At 35.3% G+C, this 23,011-nt stretch overlaps 1 protein-coding gene across 9 annotated transcripts in view; it reads left to right on the forward strand.

Annotated features, from left to right (window-relative positions):
* The window catches only part of LOC129577253 (probable nuclear hormone receptor HR3), a 121,198-nt gene extending 103,356 nt beyond the window's left edge, over window positions 1–17,842 (forward strand). For 4 of the 9 annotated variants that reach the window (XM_055463976.1, XM_055463977.1, XM_055463975.1 and 1 more), the window contains 9 exons: window positions 918–1,145; window positions 11,256–11,424; window positions 11,648–11,817; window positions 12,670–12,921; window positions 14,637–14,740; window positions 14,902–15,048; window positions 15,200–15,443; window positions 15,658–15,808; window positions 15,952–17,842. In XM_055463976.1, coding sequence (XP_055319951.1) covers window positions 918–1,145; window positions 11,256–11,424; window positions 11,648–11,817; window positions 12,670–12,921; window positions 14,637–14,740; window positions 14,902–15,048; window positions 15,200–15,443; window positions 15,658–15,808; window positions 15,952–16,072 — 1,586 coding nt within the window. In that variant the 3' untranslated portion in view covers window positions 16,073–17,842. The remainder of the gene's footprint in view (window positions 1–917; window positions 1,146–11,255; window positions 11,425–11,647; window positions 11,818–12,669; window positions 12,922–14,636; window positions 14,741–14,901; window positions 15,049–15,199; window positions 15,444–15,657; window positions 15,809–15,951) is intronic. The other 5 variants (XM_055463980.1, XM_055463979.1, XM_055463974.1 and 2 more) reach the window with 2 other exon arrangements.
* Window positions 17,843–23,011: the final 5,169 nt, after the last annotated feature.

Below are 23,011 nucleotides of genomic sequence, written 5' to 3' on the forward strand. Positions count from 1 at the left end.
TCTCTCTCTCTCTCTCTCTCTCTCTCTCTCTCTCTCTCTCTCTCTCTCTGCGTCTCTCATTCGGTTGTTATATTATTGCACCATATGCCATTTCTCTTAGATTCGCAAATTTTTCGGATTTTAAAGCGTCGAATTATCGCATTTCAGCTGGAAACCATTTAAACAAATAATCACAAACAACACCACAAAAAGACCTGTGTGTGTGTGTGTGTTGAAACAACAATAACATAGCGCAGTGCTGCGAATGAAACAGAAAAAAATTGAACAAAAATAAATCGTTAAACCCTGTAAATAAATTGCAAAGAAATAGATTTTGGTTTTTTTTCGGTTGTTCATTGGTTGACGAAGTTTTTATTTCAGTTATTTTCGTGTTTGAAACAAACAAAAAATACAGTTTCACCCGAAATTCTGGTCAAAACTTTTTGTTCTCTCTCGCCATCGACTTCGTTTGGGATGATCGGAATGATAGAAAACAAAAAAAAACGACTAAACGAGATGTGTGAATGACACGCTAGCGCTTGAAATAAAAAAAACATAAACAAAAAACAAAGCGATTAAACTGGTATAGAAGTTGTTGTAAAATTACAGCCAAAAACACACACACACACACATTAAATTTACCGATAATATTTCAGGTTCGTGTTGCGATACTTCTACCAATTAAACACGTTCAACCGTTACCGATTATGTTCACTGAAATCACACCAAAACTAAGCTAGAATGAATGACGAATGGTTTGCGGCAATCAACCAGAATATTAATATGACCTGTTCTCTCTTTTCCCCTAGGCTATATTACCTACTACAAATTCGTTTAATATAACCAAATGTATTTATAGCTTAAGTTTTTACTGCGTTTTTTTTTCTTCTTAAACTAATTTTTCGATTTTTTTTCACCTCCTCTCTCTCTCTCTACAGCGCAAATAGAAATAATCCCATGCAAAGTGTGCGGCGATAAATCATCGGGCGTGCACTATGGTGTGATTACGTGCGAAGGATGCAAAGGATTTTTTCGACGATCACAGAGCTCCGTGGTGAACTATCAATGTCCGCGAAACAAACAATGTGTGGTGGATCGAGTAAATCGAAACCGATGTCAATACTGTCGACTGCAAAAGTGCCTCAAATTAGGAATGAGTCGTGACGGTAAGTTGGATATAGCATTTAAATTGTAGTTCTTTTTTGGCCATGCGCGCGCGTATTTTGTTTCTTTTGTTCCTCTCTCGCACTAATCTCGTCATGTGACGTTAATCCATATTCACTGTGCGGTGCATTAAGTTCGTGTGATGGGCTTTTGTTCTTGAAAATGGCAACAACAACAACAAATGAACACAATAATGTAGTAATATGCGGGCCGAAATATGCATTGCTTTTGTCGGTTCAAAGGTTTCGAAGTGGCCATACGAAATGGATTCGTATTGTTGCGCTGATAAAAAAAAAACATTGCAAAGACACAGTATCGCAAAATCGCGAGCGCGCTCGCGCTGCACAAGAAGCTGGTCAAATGAAAAAAAAAAAAACAGAGAGAACCTCATGTTATGTGTGTAACAATGATGCGAATTCGATAAAATAACAGTAAACAGTTGCTTTTTAGTTTAGCTGATTGGAACATTTTCATTTTCGTTTCGATTGTTACCAATTTTTTCTTGTTTTATTCTTCTTTCGCTGCTCTCTGTGTTGATTTCTTTCAATGTATTTTCCATTTCTTTCATGGAATTTTTTCATGTTTCTTTTTTTTGCGAGCGTATGTTTGCACACCGCCACCAAAATGTGCCATTTAATATTAATTTGCTCCTTGGATGCGAGAATGGCTTCGGTTTTTTGTCTTTTGCTTCGCATTTAAATGACAATGCTATCGTTTGTTTGTTTTTTTTTTTTGCGAAAACAATATGTTTACACAACACGAAAAGAAGAAGAAAAAAAAGCATGCAACTGCAAACGACGAAATGTGCATTCGTTCGACGGCAATAACCGTGTCCAATGTGATCAAAATTGTTCATTGTTCTCAAGCAATGCTATTTCTTGTCTCGCTCATGATATAGCACGTTCACCAAATAAATGCTAACGGAATACACGACACACACACACACACACAGAGAGAGAGAGAGGAATATCCACATTTTATTATTATTATTATTGTGGAGACATCGATATTCAGTTCCCTTTTTTTCTCCCGTGTATGTGAGTGTGTGTGTGTGTCATTTGACTCAATTCTATTCGAACATGCATTTGTGCACCACCATCCACACGGACAGTGATAAGAACAGTTATAAATAGGTTTTCATTTTTTTTTTTCTTCGAAAAGGCTCTGTTGTTTACAAATAAGTCGCATCGAAATTCTAATGACTTTTTTCCTCTTCACTCAATTGCATCAGAACCGAACTCACGAATGAAACACAGAAACAACAGGAAAAAAGAACAAATTAAATAACAACCAAATGTTTACTTATTGAATATAGCACACAAACCATTTCTGAGTACAGTACTCAGTGTGTGTACTGTAGCCAAAACATAACAAAAAGTTTCAGTGTGCTAAATCGATAGGCATTTCGAAGAATAAGGCATAGATAAAACGGATATATTCGTAGAACATCACTTTATTCACGTATTTTTTCGGCAGGTTTAATTTTCATTTTTTGCAGCAGCAGATTATCATATTTTCTTTTTTTTTCTTCAATTATTATTTATGGTCAGCATACAGTGGCTTCGGTTCGAAACTCTTTTACAACACTTTGAAAACTGCTATTCCACTTAAAATACGTATAAGTGATATATCACACCTATAGCCATAGCTATTATCCACTTGGATACCAGCTGAAGCACACCCATTTTCAGTAATAATATAAAAGATTGAATCATCAATACACATTTTTCCCAAGTTGATTTGAAATCGATTTACCATTCAACAAACATTCATTCCTCTCTCTCTCTCTCTCTCTCTCTCACTCTCGCTCTGCGCACCGCAGTTGATTCAAGCAAAAATATACACCGTTGAAAAATTAATCTCTTTCTCATCATTATCCATTGTCTCAAGAGATATTCATGTATCGATTACATAGTTTTGTAGCTCTCAATATTCGCTCGATATTCCCATACCATTTGCAATATCATTTATGCAAACACGACCAAACTGCGATTTTGTAAAATTCTAATTATCACGTTCAAACAATATTCTAAAAAATCATATGTCAATGCAGAACGCAAATGTCGTTTCCAACGTAACACAACGTATTCGAATCGTCTTCTATGTGCACCATGTGTTTGTGTTCCAGTTTTTCCGAATCGAATTGTAACGAATCGAATTCATACATTAAAAATTGACGGCACAGTGAAAGTGATATTATTCAATCAAATTTAATGCCAACATAAATACACAATAAGTGTATGTGTGTGTATGTTTTCGTTATCAGTTCGGACGAAGAAAAAAATTTGTGCGATTTTCAACTCGAATTCAATACGTTGTTGTTTTTCCCGCATCTCCCATATTCAGAATGGAAGTGAAAAAATTCCACAATCACATTTTTTCGTCGTGTGCGACGATTCGAAGAAATAAAAACAAAGTCCAAAAATAAATTTTGACTGATATATCAGAATTCACCTCAGTCCATTCACACGCGACCAGCTGAGAGCGCGTCTGAGAGCGATTACCTTTGCAACTTTACGCAAGCGACGACGACAACGAAAAAAAACACACACATTACCGCATCGAATGTTAATTTAAAACAACGTTTTGTTTTTGGGCTATATCATTTCAAAGCGAATCGCCGTTTTTCGGCAATCATCTTACTACCGTTATCATACCCGTCACAAAGAAAGGCAAACAGACACACAAAGAGTTGTAAATAAAAAAGAGACGAAATGTGTCGTAACGCTTTCGAAAATGTACAAACGAAGTAACATGTTTCAATTTTGGTTTATCAGTGAGTGCATGAGCGAATTTTTTTTTTTTACTGATTGAACGTCGCCTCTTTCGGATAATGATAAGAGCTCCAAAGCAACAACAAAAAATGAACGAGTAACAATACGAACGAAAGAGAGTTCAACGATCGATTATGCAATGACAATCACATCAACGACCGATTCCATTTAAACGGCCAACAAACGCGCGAATCAAATGATGATCAAAAAGGTTTTTGTTTTTCTTCGATTTGAAAGGTGTATATTACTGCTGCTGCTGCTGCTCGAATGTTCAACATTTGAGCACTAAAAACGAATGATGCAGCGCGCTTGTATGATAAGAATTTATAGTTAAATTGGCGTCAACGAACAGATATGATCCATTCGCCTTTTTCGCTTACAAATTTACGTGAATTTGCCAAATAAATTGGGTTTTGGCCTTTCGAACGAAATTGATGATGCATCGAAATTCACACTTGCGCTTACTTGTAGCATCGAAATGAACGAAAGTTTATTTACGACATTACCGAACGAATGAACGTTTATTTTTGAAAAGCACCTTTTTTGAGGAGAAAAAAAAACGATGGAAAAAATTTCGTTGAAAGAAAAAAATCACTTCGAAAAAGTCAACGAATTTCATGAAAATTCCATTAAATTTGCATATTCAACGCATTTGCCCAAACCGGCAAAACAACAAATTACATATTACACCACAAAGTTCAAAATACTACATGAACCTCATTGACAATAATAATAAAACCGCTACAAAAAGCATCACGGAACGGAAAAATATTGCGATGCATTGGCTTCGGGCCACCGATTTGCAAAACAGATGTGTGATAGAATGTCGGATGCATCCTCTTGTCTTCAACTCAAAAACGAAAGAAAAAAAAACAGTTTACGGCGGAGAAAGAATTAAAAAAAAAGATTGTCTTAACAAATAACTGAATTGAATTTCATTTTATTCTGGGTTTTGACAAGTGAGTGATGTGACAGTTGCTGTTTTTCGGTGGTTTCTCTCTCTCTCTCTCTCTCTCTTCCACTATTTCTTTCGCGGCAATCAATTTCGCTGGTTTGCTTGAAAAATTGATTTCAGTGAAATAGCACATACACACACATACGGCCACATGGAGGAGCATGCGGTTCATGGAGCCCACTGGCAGGAGAGAAAAAAACCTAGACAATGCACGATCGAGACAACAGAAATAAAAAGCAAATGAAATCTATTTTTGAATATACAATGCACACAAACACTCACACATTTTTGGGCTTAACATATTGTGCAGATGCATTTTGCATTTTTCAGTTAAAGTGATTGATGACAAGATGATGATATAACTCGAACTTTGCAAATGAATGAACGAGAAAAAAAAGCGCATATGAGATGGAGCCGATACAAACGAAAAACATTTCGTTTTATTTATTTTTTTCCATTTCGTGAATTGCGATAAAAAAAATTCCATTTTGAACAGAGAGGATTTCATATGTTTAATTGCGAGAGATTTCATCAATTATGAATGGTTGGTCGGGTCGAAAAAGGTTTCGTTGAATAATTTCCCAAATTTCTGACGTCGTCGTTGCCTCTGAACATTTTTTCTCGTTTTTTTGTTCGGCGAGGTGGCGGCTTGATGAATTAGCTTGATTTTGACTGTCGAAATATTTTTTTGAGCATATGCTCGCTTCCATTCGTAAAATCCATAAGTCAACTCCATTACATTTTCATACAGCAGCCAATTCGTTGCTGTTGTTTTTCTGTTCGATTTCCATTCCACTGAAATGGTTTGATTCGAACGAATAGCGTCTATCAAATTAGATTCGATAAAATGTCATCAGTTCAAAATGCCAGATGTTGACAGATCCATAAATTACAATAAATTTCGTATTGGAATGGTATGCTCCTTCGAATTGCAGCCTCGGAAATGCTTGGGATTCCAAGCAATTGCATTGCAGCTCCTTCGGGACCAGTTGGGAAGTCGATCTCTTGAAAAAAGGATTCGACCTATAAAACCGAGAGAGAAATAGGGGGGGGGGGGGGGAGAGAAAGCAATGCATTCCGCGTATGGCGAAGGCGCGAAAAAAAGAGAGAGAGAGAGACAAGTGCCGATTCTCGAAACCAGAATAAAACTGTAGAGAAATACCAGCCAAAAAGATAGACCAAAGAATATGTGCAGAGCAAACGAAGCAAGCAACACCAACCATAAAAAAGAATAACAAACCAACAACAGCGACGACGACGCCAACGATGAAGAAGAAGACTTACACACAGAAATCGAGCACTCTCGAAGATGCAAAACAACTGTATGTGCAACATAACACGAACTGGAGAAGAAGAAGCAAAATAAAAGAGAAAAAAAAAATAAAATATAAACTGAACCGTCTATCTAACTGTTCACTGACACAGTGCCTTTAAAATTAATTTCTTCCATTATTTGATATGAATGAGTATGATGCAATGAAATATGCGCGCACCACTGACTATGTACGAGAATGGAATTGGCGATTACATCGTTATGTATTCTGTGTGTGTGTTTGTGTATTTTTCCGTTCGTATATTCCGTTTTCGTTCGAAATTGTGTGTGAGTTGTTTTTCTTTGTTGCTGTTGCTTGCTTCGTTTCTTTACTTAACTTCTTTTATCGGTTCGTTTGCGTTTCGGTCTCTCGCGCGTACAATGTACATTCGATGCAATGCGCCCGAACCGACCGCTGTCTTTTGCGCCGTAGTCGCCTCGTCATAATCATCGTGGCTCATTTGCTTTCTTCTTTGTTCAGTTGTGGATTGTTTTTTAATTGTAATAACGAATGTAAAAAAAAGCAGCAGAAACAGCAAGCAGCCGCAGCAGAAATAGTGATGTGGATTTTTGCCGCTGTAGCTGTCAGCCATTCGTGATGTGATGAGCGAGTTCGCGTACATATACATAATCGCGTGGCCTGCATTCGATGCGGTTTGATGCGATTTCTCTCTCTCTCTCTCTCTCTCTCTCTCTCTCTCTCATTTCTGGAGTGCAGCGATCAACATCGAAGAGCATCTCAGTCCACTGTATTATTGTTTGGCTGGTATTTATGATTGCTTATATATAATGAACTCGAATTTTCGGCGACGGCGACGATGAATGTAAAATATGAAACGGGTAAAACAGAAACAACAGTCGTAAACTTATCAACTTTTAGCCCAACACGAGAGGGGGAAAAAAATCCCAGCAACGGCAATTGCCGAAAAACACGAAACAAATCACACACACACAGTCTGTGTAAACAATTCTTTGATGTATTTTATTAAGTAGTTCTGCTGAAAGAATTTTTTTCTCTGACATTTTTCTCACTTCATAAAGCATATTTTCAGCGAGTACATTGCGTCTCTTTGTAGTCAGAAAGTTTCATTGGTATCTCAGCGTTTGTTTGTTTTTTTTCTTCCTTTTTTCCGTTGCGTTCATTTTTTCTTTCGAGAATCCCGTTTTTCTTTTTTGCAAATAGCCGTTTAGTTCTTTTCGCGCAAGCAAAACGAAATGAAGGAAGAAGAAAAAACTAGTCATCGTCATCGGTCGGTCGTCAGAATGCAATTATAACCTATTTCAATCGTACGGTAAATGCGTGTCTGAATTTCAAATAAAATTCAAGTCGAACACAAAACGGTTAATGGCATTAGAATGATTGTTAGTCGGTTGTGCTGTTAAAATAATGAACTCGCACCGAGTGACGGCGAGAGCTCATCGGTTATCCGCATCATCGATAATAGCCATTCCAAGATTTCTCACACATCAGAAAAAAAGTCAGAAAGAGCAAGAGAGAGAGAGAGAGAGAGAAAAAACGAACGACAATCGACGTCATCAACGTTATCGCAGCAACAGCAGTAGTAGACACAAGCCCATCGAATGATTTTGCCGTTGCTTTCGGTTTGATTCGCGAATCAGGCGCGTGAGCGCTAATATTGAAGTGCGTGTGGCAAGAGAGCAATTGCGAATGGTTGGCAAGCCTACGTGATATTAAATGGCAGACACACTAACACACAATATAACATATGGACATGATGATGTGTGCGCTGTTTGTGTGTGTATGTGTATCAAAGCGCGATGAAACTGAGGAAAAGGGAAACAGTAAAATCTAAACGGTAATTTGGTGCCGTTCTTGCTTGAATACATTTTTATGGGCTTAAAGAGTTGCATCCAGTTGCATAATACTCGCACACCGTTCACTCGTTCATTCTTTTTCTCTCTTCTTCGTTTTTATCACCTTTTTTGCTGTACATTGTCATCGCCGTTGTCGTACGGTTGGCTTTGGCATAGCTTTGAGTTTTTTTTTTCTCTCCATATCTGCGGAAAATTAAGAAGAAGCAGAACAGATAGCGCAGCTACAAAAGCAAAATGTTCAGACACAAACTGAATGAGAGGGAAAAAAGAGAATTGCATTTAACCGACATTCAACCAGTCGAAAGAGGGAGAAGAAGAGAAAGAGCTACCTTGCATATTTTTATACCATCTCGACTCAACTAATATCCCACTATTATATATTCATTTAAATAGTTTGAAACGATTTTTTCCTACTGCACTCTTTCTCTCTCTCTCTCTCTCTCTTTCGTTTTACATCGATTAATTTTTTTCTTCTTCTTTTGTTTGATTTCGTTTTGGTCCCGTTTTGTTTCTCTCTTCCATTTTCCACACGAACAAAATTCGTCAAGTAGTTGCATATAATTTAACATATGACTCCGTTTCTCTTCATTCTCCCCTACTATACGTATTTATTATGCGAAAACAATTACATAAAAAACAACTGAACTAAGAAAATGTGGACAAAAACGCATAAATGATGAAAAACAATGAAAAAAAAACCACGAACAACATGACCATTCGAAATATTATGAATGATGTACACAAAACCTGTTCAAACGATGAAATGTGTGTATGAGATTTACCGCTATTTGGAAACGTTTAACAGCGCGCGCGCGCGCTTCTTTCTTAAACGTTTTACATTTTCCATGTTCCGTCCGATAAAAGTCATAGACATTAAAAATAGCCAGAAATGTACAAAGAGCGAAGCAGACAACCAGACAACAACCACGTATCATATCATGATGTTTAGCAGAAGCTAAGCGAACTATTTCATTGGCGGTATGTGTACATCTGGGCATATTAACCGAACATAATTGACGTAAATCATAAAAATGGAACAAACGTTTTACTTTTTTTTACGGTTCAACTAAAACTACGGTTCATTGAGGCCTTCAAAAGTGTCTTTTGAGAGCGAATGGCAAATTTGTTGTACGCCGCCGTTGACGGTTAGTTCAACTGAGCTCATGTAAATCTCATTGTGTTGCTGCAAAAAATTCGCACGACTGACACTGGTGTCTTTGTGGCGCGGCTTTGTCGAAAACCAAAACGACCAAAAATGATCAAATTCATCGTCGTGATTGCCATAATAGGTTAAAAATTGGCACCGCCGATGGATTTAATCAATATTCACCCTTAAGTAATTGATGTGACTTCCCATTTTGGTTGTGAACCGGACCAAGTATCATTGGGCAACAATGCATTAATCACAATATTTCAACGAATATTAAATTGTATGACGTTTCCATGCATCCAGAGCCGTGAGTTTCGATTTTGCTCGATTATTTTTTTCTTTTTCATGAACTTTCTTGTGAATCAAAATCACCTCCGCCATATGGGCAGTCGTGTCTTGATGACTCTTGCGCCTTTTCTCTCTCTTCTTATCCACTTTTGAATATCTTGAAAATTCGTGCGTGGCACATGTGCCATTCAATCATAAATGCTACGCCTTTGGACTCGGACACATCGAAACAGAAAAAAATATGCAAGCGATTCATCATCGGAAAATCCCAACGACATCAAAATTAATTAAAATTCGGTTCAGCAGCAACTTTCAATGTAAACAAAACCATTTTTATCGGTTTTACAAAAACTGTCAAATGCTACAACACAAACACACACAGCATATTGTGTGTGCGAGTAAGTGTGACTTGCTGCATTTTCTTGGCAAATAAAACCAAAGTCGAAAAATTGCAAACATATCGTGTTGGCGACAAACTCCAAATCGATTTTGTTCCGGTGTAAATTTGCATTTTCTTGACAGGCTCTCTTTATTTTGAGCAACAACTTGGAAAATTGTTTGAATGACGAAAATCACTATTTAATTACTTTGTGTGATTTTTCCGTCCATTCCTTCTCTTTTAATTTCCATAATTAATTTTTGGTCGTCGTTGGGCTTTATGGATATTTTGTCGGCAAATATATCAAATGAATGCATCGTTCAAGTTTTGTATGTAGCCGAAAAAAAACAATCGAAAATGAAAAATTTTCGCGTCTTTTTTAATCAAATAAAAAAACTTCTTTCGAAGTAATTCCTCGTGACGAAAGCGAACACAAAACAGCTGATATCAATTTTAAAAAATCATTACGGAGCGATTCTGAAATTAGTTGGAAGAATGCAAAAAAAGCAAATCGAAATCGCTCCGAAATGATTTTTTAACAAACACAAAGTGGTGTCTGGTAATATTATTTCGTGGAGCCGAAATTACATTTTGTTTTGATGAAATTACATATCGCTTTTATACTATGAAACTATCACATGTTTAGTTTTTTCATGATGAATTTTTTTGATTTTGATTTTTTCATGAAAAGTACTTTTTTGTGTTTTTTGTTGATTGCGTGGAATAAAAAGAGAAGAAGAAACTCATGAACGGATGGTCCAATTTCGACGTTCTTGGGCTTTTTGGAAAGGTCTCGACGAGTAGACTCAGAAAGATGAACGGGCCGCGTTCAACACCCGGTAAATGGGAAAAACTGATAATTGTACATAATTTTCAAGTGGCTATTTCTATGGAGACGGTTGGTCGATTCCCAAGTTTGAATGCATTTTCTGGGCCTATGAGCCAGGGGCTTTCTAGCGATACTTCATTCATACCAGATGGCCTCTTAGGAAAAAAGTTCGAAATGGCGTGTATATATAGGCGAGTTCGACTTTCAGCACAGAGGTGCTTTCGTCACTCGCACCTGCTGTCGCCGGCTGTGATGCGAATTTTATTTACTTTAATGGATTTCACGCATAAATTATAGCCGTTGTCATATAATGAAGATGATTCAAGGAGTAACACGCGCATTTCCTTTAGATAAAATAAAAAGAAAACCGAACTCTGGTCCATTTGTTGACACGAAAGCACTAAAAGTGAATATTTTTGTTATTGTTAATGCCAATATTTTTTCCGTTATGTCCCGTTTTGAGAAACAATTAAACACCAACAACGAAAGAATTATTTGCGTGAATAATTAATTTTAATGGATATTAATGGCTTTGGAATTTAATAATTAATTTGAATCCGTTTTTTCTTCTTGCGTTTTTCCGTTTTAGCTGTAAAATTTGGACGAATGTCAAAGAAGCAAAGGGAAAAAGTCGAAGACGAAGTGCGGTTTCATCGAGCACAAATGCGTGCACAAAATGACGCGGAACGACCAGATAGTTCAGTTTACGATACACAGACTCCATCAAGCAGTGATCAACTACATCATAATTACAATGGGTAAGTGCAAAGTGTTTTTGTTGCAAAAGCGTACATGTATCCAGCAAGTAGCTTCAATTCGTTTCCGAACCTATCGACCGATAGACGGCGCTCGCTTCCAGTGTGGTGAATCTGCGTTGTTGAACTTTTGAAAGCTTTTCGCACCCTGAACACCGAAGCTTATTTTGAAATTTCGTCATTATTTTTTTTCTCTCTCTCTCTCTCTCTCTCTCTCTTTTTCCAGCTACTATTCAAATGAAGTTGAAAACTATGGCAGTCCATACGGTTATTCACAGTCGGTAGCCACACCACAAACGATTGGTTATGATATTTCAGCTGATTTCGTTGACAGTACAACCGCCTACGAACCAAGAAACAACACAATCATCGACGCTGATTTCATAGGAATGCACAGTATGTACCCGAATTGTATTTAACGATTTGATCTCTCTCTCTCTTTCTTTCTCTGGCCCTTCGCCACTTCTTTTCTTTCACCCTCTCTCACTCTCTCTGAATCTCAATATTTTTCACTTTGAAGTCATTATTAGACAGTTCACTGAACCACTGAGGTCCATTTTTTATGAACATATGAATTTGCTGGACAGCAAGGATTTGCAAAATGTTTATTATTAGGCTTGAATGTGATGAGCAAAAACAACAAAACACCTTCGATTTTTCCGCTATATATTTCGCTCAGTCTCTCAATCAGTTTTCTGTTAAGTTTTTTTTTTTCTTTTCGTTTCCCATTTTCCCCCGTTTTCATATGTATATCGGACTCATTGTGATTGCCTGGAAGCACTTCATTCGTTTGAGCATCGCTTTCACTCGACAAATAGAATGTTTATCATGCTGTTGTTGTTTTTTTCTTCTCTCAGTCAAAGTTCATTGCATTTCCCTTTGACAGGAAAAAAAAAATGTAGTCAACAGCCAGTCATGCATGAAACACACTTCTTCGTAGGATCAATTTTCCCACCCAGAACAAACAAAACAAAACAAAATTCCCTTTTTACGCACACAAACCACAAACATTCACAAATGTCCGCAAAATAGGTTTCATTGACACCATAAACAAACAAAAAACAGCAGAGAGTATCATACAAATGTTGACGAGTTTAGGATTGAGTTGTGATTTTCGTTAAGTTTTTTTTTTTGGTTGGCTTTTGGTTCGCAAATGTGTATCGCTTTTGTGCGAATAACAAAATATGAAAAAAAAAAAAATTGAAACTCTCGAAAAAAAAAACAAAAATCGCTGTGTCCTGTCTTCAGCAGGTAGTACAATGAGACGTGGAACACCATCCGATTGTCATACTGATTCGAACACAAGCACAACCGGCGGTAATAATCAAATTCAAGCTCAACAACAGACACAGCCACCATCGTCACAGCCACCAACGGCGACAGCGGCTCAACAAACACAATCGCAACAAGCGACGCAACAGCAACAACCAGCTAACACACAAATCACCACACATCCGAATTATGGAGAAGACGATAGCTCCTGTGATTCGCACTTTTTAGGTAAATTTGCTTGGCTATTCCGGTGTCCGCAGGATAAACGTGCGCAATAATGAACAAACAAACGATTGCATAGCAGCTGCGGACAACAAACATTGCTGTTCTACATGCATCGCTTCGCCCATCTCCCCCAACCAAGCCAACACACACCAACACACATCGGCCACGATTATCTCCAACCATTTTGTTTGGCCACATTTTTGCTCATAATTCATCAAGAATGTTGTTTTCCATTCATTTCCACATTTTATTGATTTTGGCACATATTTTTTCCATGAATTCACATTGTATTTTTTTTTCGTTGCAAATTTATTGATAATATTTGGTTGTTCTTTATTTTTTCGTCTGGCTATTGATTATTTGTTTTGGCTGCCAATAGATCGTCATTTGGATTGAGGCACTCGTTTTATGATGACTTTTTGTTACCTTGTTTTGTTTTTGCTCTGGTTTTCACATATACACATATGTTTTCTTTTTTTATCCAATTTTATTCCATGGATTTTGACATGTGTTTCACTCTCTTCTGTTTGCCCAACCTCAATCGTTAGTTTTGATTTTGGTTTGTCTCCAGATTCCGTTTGGTTGCATGATATTTTGTTGTTGATGTTTTTCTTCCTTAATTTTCAGTGCAAGTCAAAGGGGACAAAGTACTTGAATATAGTTATTCGTCTGGTAATCCAATCTAGTACAAAAAAGAAAATCCAAACAATTCTAAAACAAATGTTCAATAATGCCATGCACAAGAAAACCAATGATAGTTAACTGATTTCGGACACAAATGACTTACTGTGACTTACTTTGATTGTCATTTCAGTACAAAGTTTAGTGCAAGTCTATCATAGTTAACTGAAATCATTTCAAGTTACAATTCAATGGCACTTGATTTGGGACAAAGTGATTTTCTTAGTACAAAACCATAAATTCAGTCAACTAAAGTCAACTGAAGTTATAGTCAGTCAGTCATTTTTTTTCAAACGGTATACACTGGTTTGATAAAGCAAGTCTTGCAATATACCCGGTGCATTGGACGGAGATATTGAGATTTGTTTTGAAATTATTTGGAATTTTCCCCTGTTTTTTGCACTGGATTGAATTACCAAAATGGTTAAATTTTAGTACTTTCTGCCTTGATCCAAGCGCAAGAGCTCTCAATAATAATGCAAATGCTGATTTTATTCGGTCATTATTCAACCTGATACCACCACGTAACAAATTTCTTTGTCAAAGTCCAGCTAAAAACCCTTTTCACCACGTTGAAATTAATCACCTCTACGAATGTCAACCGATTTTTTCCCTTTTGAACCTCCCTGCATTAGTTTTTTTTTTCGGTAAAAATTTGACCCAAATTGAACCCTTTGTAAATAACATTTTTGAAATGCGATCATTCATAAATCAGTTTGCGGTGCGCTCGTTCTTTTTTCTTTGCATAAATACAAGTGGTTTGTTTCTATTTGTTTGATCGATCGTTAATTTGTTTTCCAGTTTTGTTTTATTGTTGAAATTCCCTTAATCAAAATCCAAATCGTATCTTTGCGGTTTCGTTCATTAATTTGTCCTTTGGTTGTGATTCGTTTTTTTCGCTTATTCTGTGACATCAACAATTTTTTATTGTTTCATTAACGATTTATTCAAAATAAGAAACGAAAAATGTTTGAACATTAAAAATAAAATAAGGAGAAGGGTTTTAATGGCATATTTGTTCGTTTTTCTGTCCGTAGCTGAAGGTAATATCAACGATGTTTTAATCAAAACCCTGGCCGAAGCACACGCAAATACTAACCCAAAATTGGAATTCGTGCATGAAATGTTCAGAAAGCCACAGGTAAATCAATTGAATGGCCAACACGCGATGGAAATTCTCTATTAATTTATTCGATTTTTGCATCTTCTCTTTTCATGTTTGGTTTTTCTGTGAAAAATGAAATAAAAAAAATCATCAAATCAATCCATTACTATTCGCCACCGATCGCTCGTATTGTCCAGGATCTATCTCGAATTCTTCACTACAAGAACATGGGCCAAGAAGCGTTGTGGCTAGACTGTGCTGAAAAACTAACGCAAATGATACAAAATATCATTGAGTTTGCTAAACTAATACCCGGATTTATGCGATTGAGTCAAGATGATCAGGTGAGTATTGATCAAAAAGGAAATCTTTTTAATTGGGAATCGAAATTAAAATCACAATTCGAAAAATCGGTTAAAAAATAATTGCACTTCTACGAAACGAATCGATCCATTCGGTTGAATCATTTAATCTATTCTAAAAACATCATTGTAGATTTTGCTGCTGAAAACCGGTTCATTTGAATTGGCAATTGTTCGAATGTCTCGATTAATGGATCTCTCGCAAAATGTCGTTTTATACGGCGATGTATTATTGCCGCAAGAAGCATTCTATACATCAGACTGTTCGGAAATGAAATTAGTTGCATACATTTTTGAGACTGCTAAAAGTATTGCTGAGCTTAAATTAACTGAAACTGAGTTAGCATTGTATCAAAGTTTGGTGCTATTATGGCCAGGTAAGTGAATGCGATCATCGCCGCCGACGTTGCCGCTGATCTATTCATTGATTTCTCTCCAAGTGTATATTTGTCGTCTTTGAATTGTTCATGATTGGTCATTTCAATGAAAATGACAGGGATTCAATAGATTTTCAGTGTATCAGTAGACTGAAGAAATTTTATTGCAAATTTCTATTTTTCATTTACTTTTTTTTCTCCATTGTTCGAGCAGAACGGAATAGTGTTCGTGGCAATACGGAAATTCAAAGACTTTTCAACATGAGTATGTCAGCAATAAAACAAGAAATCGAAGCGAATCATGCACCAATCAAAGGGGATGTCACAGTGCTTGACGCACTCCTCAATAAAATTCCAACGTTCCGGTGAGTTAGCTATCTGTTTTACCCTTCTTCCATCCGCTTGATATCCATTCTCCTCTTCATCACAATTGCATTTTTTTCTATTCTGACGTCATTCATCTAACATTACATTTTTTTTTGCACAAATGTTCTACACAATTTTGCAGTGAGCTGTCGTTGATGCATATGGAAGCCTTAAACAAGTTCAAAATGGAGCATCCGCATTACGTGTTTCCGGCTCTGTACAAAGAACTGTTTTCGATTGACTCACAACAGGATCTGACATAGCAAGATGATAATGATACGCAATCGCCTGAGCATCAGCAATTGCATGAGTAAAACAGCAGCAACAACAACAACAACATTTAACATACACACCACCCACAACAACAACACCCCAACCCACATTATTCAGTCTTTCGTCAATCGGTTTTTTTTTATCACATAGAAATCCTCATCGAGACAGAACATTCTATTGAACAAAATGAAGATTAAAAAGAAGAGAAAAAAAAATGTTTCGAACCAAATTTATCACTTAACATCCCCCATGTAAAATGTATCGCAACAAAGACTAAAAGAAACAGCAGCAATACGAGCATAGTTCAGTCTGTACTGCATCTGACCAATTTAACGAAACGAGTAGCGTTTGAATTCCATTCGTCGGCTGCGAAATCGATGCGAACTGATTTATTTTCGACACTAAAATGAGATATATCAAGGCCGCACACACGCACCATTGTGATCATTTCCATCCATTTTGATCCGTTGTTGGCACATGATTGTTGCATAAATTTTTCATTTAAATGATCGAAATAGCGCGACTGTGAATGATTCTGTTAATTTATAGTTTATCATATGTTATGAGAAAATTTTGAAGAGACGAAAAAAAAACGAATTGTTTGTTATGACTTAAATTATTATGAAGTGTTATATTTTCTTTATTAAATTATTTTTTTTTCTTCGTTTTTTTTCTCAATGTCCAAACATTTTTTTTTTTTTTCAAATGCAAACGATAATCAAATGTGATGATTATTATATCGGTTCCAATTTTTTTTTCTCTGTTCACACCAAGAGGACCGGTGTTCATTGTGATCACAACCATTCGTTTTAGTGGTTGCACATTTTGCCTTGTTGTGAGCTGACCAATTTTTCGAATTTTTATCTTTCTGCTATTTTATTGTGGTAATGATGTGCATATTTTTGCACGTATATCGAAATCAATGTGCAATATGTATTGGAATCAATCATAAAATTATCATATTACCCGTACGCATTTTCAGTTTTTTTTTTTGAAAAAATGGTTTTATTGTTTGTTAATAATTTATTTAGGATGTATTCGATATGCATGTGGATGATAAAATCATCGTGGAAAATTGAAAAAAAAAATCGAAATAAATAGCGCATCAAATGCGAAACAAGGAAACAAAATTTTTGAATGGAATCGACTCGAAATTTCACAAAAACAAAGAAAATGTATGTGCTTCGGTGCAAAATGGGTGGGCATTTTTTGTTTAGAGACAGTGGATCAATCGAAAATTCGTATTCCGAATATATTTGTTATATGCATATATACAAATCTGATGTGTTAGTCACATTTCGTGATGCATGTGTTCAGAAAACAAATCAATCCACGTTGTCACGTTGAAAATGGCCATTTCGTCAGTTTGCTCACACATTTTAAGCCAAATTGATTCGACGAAATTAGTGATTGCAATTAAAACACCGTATTTCTCTATCTTCAACTATGTCGATATGGTGATGTTCAGATCGATGTTGCAGCACCGAATGGAACACGCATCAAAAATCCGGCTTCGTTAGAGAATAAAACATTTTTTTTTTCGACAACAGTGTTATTCAACGGAAATATAAAATGCTATTTGTTATCAAGTAATTTAATTGAATGAAGCAAACAACAACAACAACAACAAAAATCTAACATTAACTTATATGAACGTAAGTGAAAGATAGAAAATAGAAGAAGAAAATAATGAATAGAAAAAAAAACAATGTTAAGAAGAGAAGCGAGGCAGAAATAGAGAGAAAATAAAAAAAGAAAAATTTAAGAAAATTATGCAAAAAAAGTAATTTAATATATTATTAATACTGATAATTATACACTAAAATATGGATTATATACACACACACAAAACACATAAAATTATTTACTGTTATGTTTAAAATTAAATGAATTTATAAAAAAAGTAAATTTAGCGAAAGAGACAGACAACAAACAGAAGAAAAAAAATACTAGAAAAAAAACGTAAACAGACATCCATAGAAATTTGTCATAGGCATGAAGCACGCTTATCATAAAGAAAAAGAAAATAATTATTCGAAATAATCATTTATAAGATACGGTATGGGCTAAAATTCGGCCCATATTTTGTGTCTCACACACACATTCTCTTCTCTCGTCACCAGCGACTATTTCCTCGATTTGACTATATTTTTTTCTTCATTTTTTTTTTTAATAAATGATCATGCAAACACATTTTTTTAGAGGAAAATGATTAAATGCAATAACATCATTCACACACCGACTAATTTCATACTATTTCAACACAAAACTTTTTTTTTGTTTCTTAAGCGAAATGTGTAACGTTAAAACACACACACACACATACACTCACCGCACACTAACATTCATGTTCTCTTTCAAACTCAAACAGTTAAATGTTCATGGTTTCTTTGCTATTCGGATCGGGTAGAACAGAATTAAATTGTTACCCGAATCTTTGTGAAGCGACCAAAAACTTTCAAAATTTCAACTGTCAAAGATCATGATCGTTCATCCGTTCCATTCTCATCCCGGAGATAGCACACATTCATTTACGAATAAATTCACATGCATCTATTTTAACGATGAACACCAAATTACCCATGCAGAATAAACGAGCACACACCGGTTGCCACTTTTCGAACGACATCGCAATACAGTCTGTACATTTCGAAACATTTCATTTGGTGATTGTGCGCGTACATTTGTCTCATTAAACAAACTTTGTTCTTTTTTTTTTTACACATATACATGAATAATTATTATCATAGAGGATATTTGAGAAGAAGAAGAAGAAGAAAAAAATTAACGTAAATTTAATTAAGGAAATATAAAAAGTAATGTAGAAATATCTTTTACACCTTAAAAATTTCGGAACGTGGATGAATTTTGAGCGTCGAAAAATCAGCGTCGATGTTTCTTGATCTGGTCTCGTCGTTGGTTTTCTAAATGAATCCGTACATTTTGTGTATTATACCAAAAGAAAGAGTCGTTTTTTTTTTTTTTTTAAATAATTTATTAAATGGTCGGACCCATTTAAAATCCGCGCGAAAAAGAGATGCAAAGAGAGGAAGAAACCAATTTTTCGATGCTGGGAATCATCTGTTGCTCCACGGAATACACACAGACACAATAAAAAAACAAACTTCGATAAAAAAAAAAATGGAAACAGAAATGAAAAACACACATATATACACAATTGTAATATTATGATTATTATTTTTCAAATATAGGAGTATAAGCGTTAAAAAAAAATACTAGCTTCGATAAGGCGCAACAAACAGAAATGTTTACGTGCTCATCTCATGTGATGGCGACGGGGCAAAAGTTGTTCCATAAAATTGAACTGCAGCAGTTTACATGCATTCCATGGAATGCTTGGGTCAAACAATGGAAGAAATATTGGCTCGAAAAAAAGGAAAGAGAGAAAAAAAAAACAAGAGCAATTGGGATTCATCGAGTCCTGTGGCACATTGTCCATTTGCTATGACATGAGATACGCACATCAATTTCTATCAACATAACAATAAAATAAAATTTATTATTATTACATCATTATTCTAATTATTGATTACTGCTACGCATAGTAAATGTAAAACACATACAAGGAAAGAAAGAAGAATCACACGCAAATGAAAAGTGCAACGCAGAGAAAGGGGGAAAGGGAAAGAGAGAGAGAAAAGATGTGCGAGAAAGAAATGAAGCAAGAAATTATGGAATGGCAGTGATTGGATGAATGTTCGATTTGCTTTGGATTTTTCCACATTTTAAATCACGTTCATAAAAACACACACACATAAACACAAAAAAAAGAACACAAGAAAAGAAGAAAGAGGAAAACCATGATTATATATCGTGCACAATGATTCGTGTGGCGACGCGCGGAATATGTGTGGTGTTCATGTCGACGCATTTCGAAAATCGAACACAAAAAAAAAACAAATATTTAACAACAAACAAACAACAAAATATAAAGACTAAATTTTTTTACTTGATTGTTAGTCAATCCAAATAGAAGTAATTTTTTCAAATCAGCAGTTAATTCAATACACACACACACACAGAATTTTACATTCATTTTTATTCATATTGTTTTTTTTCTATTTTGTCGTCGTCAACATCGTCATATCATACATTTCTTTCCAGTCGTTTTCTTTCTGCATTGAATTTTGTTCTCACTTGTTTTTGTTTTTATTTTGGTTTAAATGTGTACAAAAAAAAAAACGTTTTTCTTTTTGTATAAAAATAGTTGGAATGATATAGATAAATAAACAAAAATGCAAAAACAAATCATCATATTTAATAACAAACAAAAAACATATGGAACTGTTATTCACTTTGTAAATTCTCTAAAAGTTAAACAACAAAACTATTTTTTAGTTTAAATTGAAGAAGATGAAAACAAATGAGTGGCAAAAAAAGTTTTGCATTCTATTCTAAAGTTATTGAAACTGCTAAAACTCACATACATACACAGATACAGACACATACACACAGGAGAAAATGAATGGAAAAATGATTACGAAAGAGCGTTTAACATGGATTTCACCATATAGAACACACACACACACAGATTTCGTTAGCGAAAACTGAAAACAAATGATATAAAACTATTTACGAAAGGAAAATAATGGACGGAAGAGAGAAAAACCGAAGCAACAATCGGCAAAAAATAGACACACAGCAAAACTACCTTACAAAAATACATTCAAAAAGTCCCCCCCCCAAGTCCCACATATTATACACATTTATTTCTTTAGTTAAATTATAATGGCATAACATTTATCAAGATTAAGGTATATAGTTAAAGGAGTATATAAGGGATAAGACAACAAGAATGTAATCAAATGCAAACTCACACAAAAAAAAAACGCATGCAGCCAAATCGAGTCGATAGTTTGACACGGACGGAGATGGATATTATAGTGTTGTGATGCAATTTGAATTTTATGCCAACAAAAAACAATGATTTGGATAGATTCATGCATGAGGAAATGAACCATGTTCGTTTCAGAAGAGTCCAAATGAGAACATAATAACCATGTTTTCGGTACGAGCAGAAAAAAACATTTTTTAATCATTTTCTATATCTTTACTTACTTCATGTGCGCTACACTCTCAGAGATTCTCAACAATCAAATTGTCGAATGATGGTTTTGTTATTGCGCGCCAAAGCAAACGACACATTTCTCCAAGTCATCATAACTCATACAATGCACAACTAAAAACCATAATTACATGCATCGTGAATCATTTCTCTCTCTCTCTCTCTCTCTCTCTCTCTCTCTCTCTCTCTCTCTATTCAGAATTCGTGCATTGATTTTCTCCTTCAAAGATTTCAACTCAATCAATCGTATTTCATTGGTTCGGTGCAAAGTGAATGATTTTTGTGGAACGCTCCCGTCAAAGATTTCGGGTTCCACCACGACAAAATTTTATAAAGAATTTTAAAAAATCAATTCCATAGAAATCGACTCGTGATACTTGTCAACTGTGCGCACACGTTGCGCAAGCGAACTATAAGACTGTTCAAAGAAAAAAAAAAACAAAGAAAAAGCAACACACAAAGCAAATGAATATACCGAAATTCCCTTGCACCGTTGTCGTCGTCATAGCAGACACACAGTCATCGACCATCACCATTGTGTGCTCTCTCTCTACCATCATGTGTGTATGATGCGCGTGTTGAGCGCACACATTATGCTCATGCATCGTCACGTACATTCAAAATCCCAACGCATCTCTTCCTATATGTTTCAAAACTGTCATTTGCATGAGAAATTTGTGATCGATCGCATTTCAAACTAAACTAATTTCTCTCTCTCTCTCTCTCAACTCTATTTCGTGTCATTCTTTTCAATCTCTTTTCCATTCATCTATCTCCGTCAAACGAACAACAGAAAAAAAACATTTGACATTTTCTTATTTTAGCCAAACAAACGAAATTCGGTTAGGAAATGTGAGTAATCGGATAGAGAACTGCGATAGAAAATAAAAATATGAAATTCATGTTTTGATCTAAATAAGTATGACTTTTGTCGGGAGTGAGATATGTTTTGTGTGCAAATAAAATGTTCTATGCAAACACACAAACACACCGAACAGACCAGCAAATAAATTTCAAACACACTGCCTTTCGTATTAGTTTTTGTTTATATATATAAATATAGAGGAAGAATTCTTTTTTTTTTTTTTTTCTATTTTTCTTGATAGGATTTATTTTGATTTGTAGCTTTATTTGCGTACTGGTACCTTTAGATGAATTAGACAAATGTTTCTCCTTTCGTCGTGGAATCGTTGCGAGTTCTTTTTTTTCTTTTCGCTAGGACTCGCGTTGATCACTGTGTGAGCAGACAGGAAGTGAAGCATGAAATGAAATGGCCATTCGATCGAATGCATGTTCATCGGCATTCGATTCGATATGACTAAAATTTTACGAAATGTGTCGTGAATGAATACAAACAACAACAACAACACAATGTTATGTACATTTTTGTTGTCAAATATAAAGGAATGAATGGAAAAAGAACATTCAAAAGGATGAATTTGGAAATCACACTAACACGTACACACAGACACACAAAAAAGCATACACTAAACAGAGAAGAATAAAAACAAAATGTAACACTGTAATATATTAGAGAATGAAATACTTTATATCTGTATATGTAGATTTATTATGGCTTAGGATAAACATGAGAAAAACGAAAGAAAATCGTGAAAATCTAAAACACACATACACACACACTGAATCACACATACATACACACATTTTTGAAACAATGAGAAGATGGGCAAAACAAATTTAAGTAAATTGTATTTAGACTAATTTTAATGAAACAACAATGGTAAATAGATAAAAATAAAACAAAATATATGCATGAGTAAGGAAAGAAGTGCGAAGTGTGCGCGATGAAAACGTTATTTAGTAATAATTCTATTTGCATCTA

Source organism: Sitodiplosis mosellana, unplaced genomic scaffold (genome assembly GCF_009176505.1).
Source record: "Sitodiplosis mosellana isolate CC-2019 unplaced genomic scaffold, AAFC_SMos_1.0 Smas_scaffold_6197, whole genome shotgun sequence".
Lineage (NCBI taxonomy): Eukaryota > Metazoa > Arthropoda > Insecta > Diptera > Cecidomyiidae > Sitodiplosis > Sitodiplosis mosellana.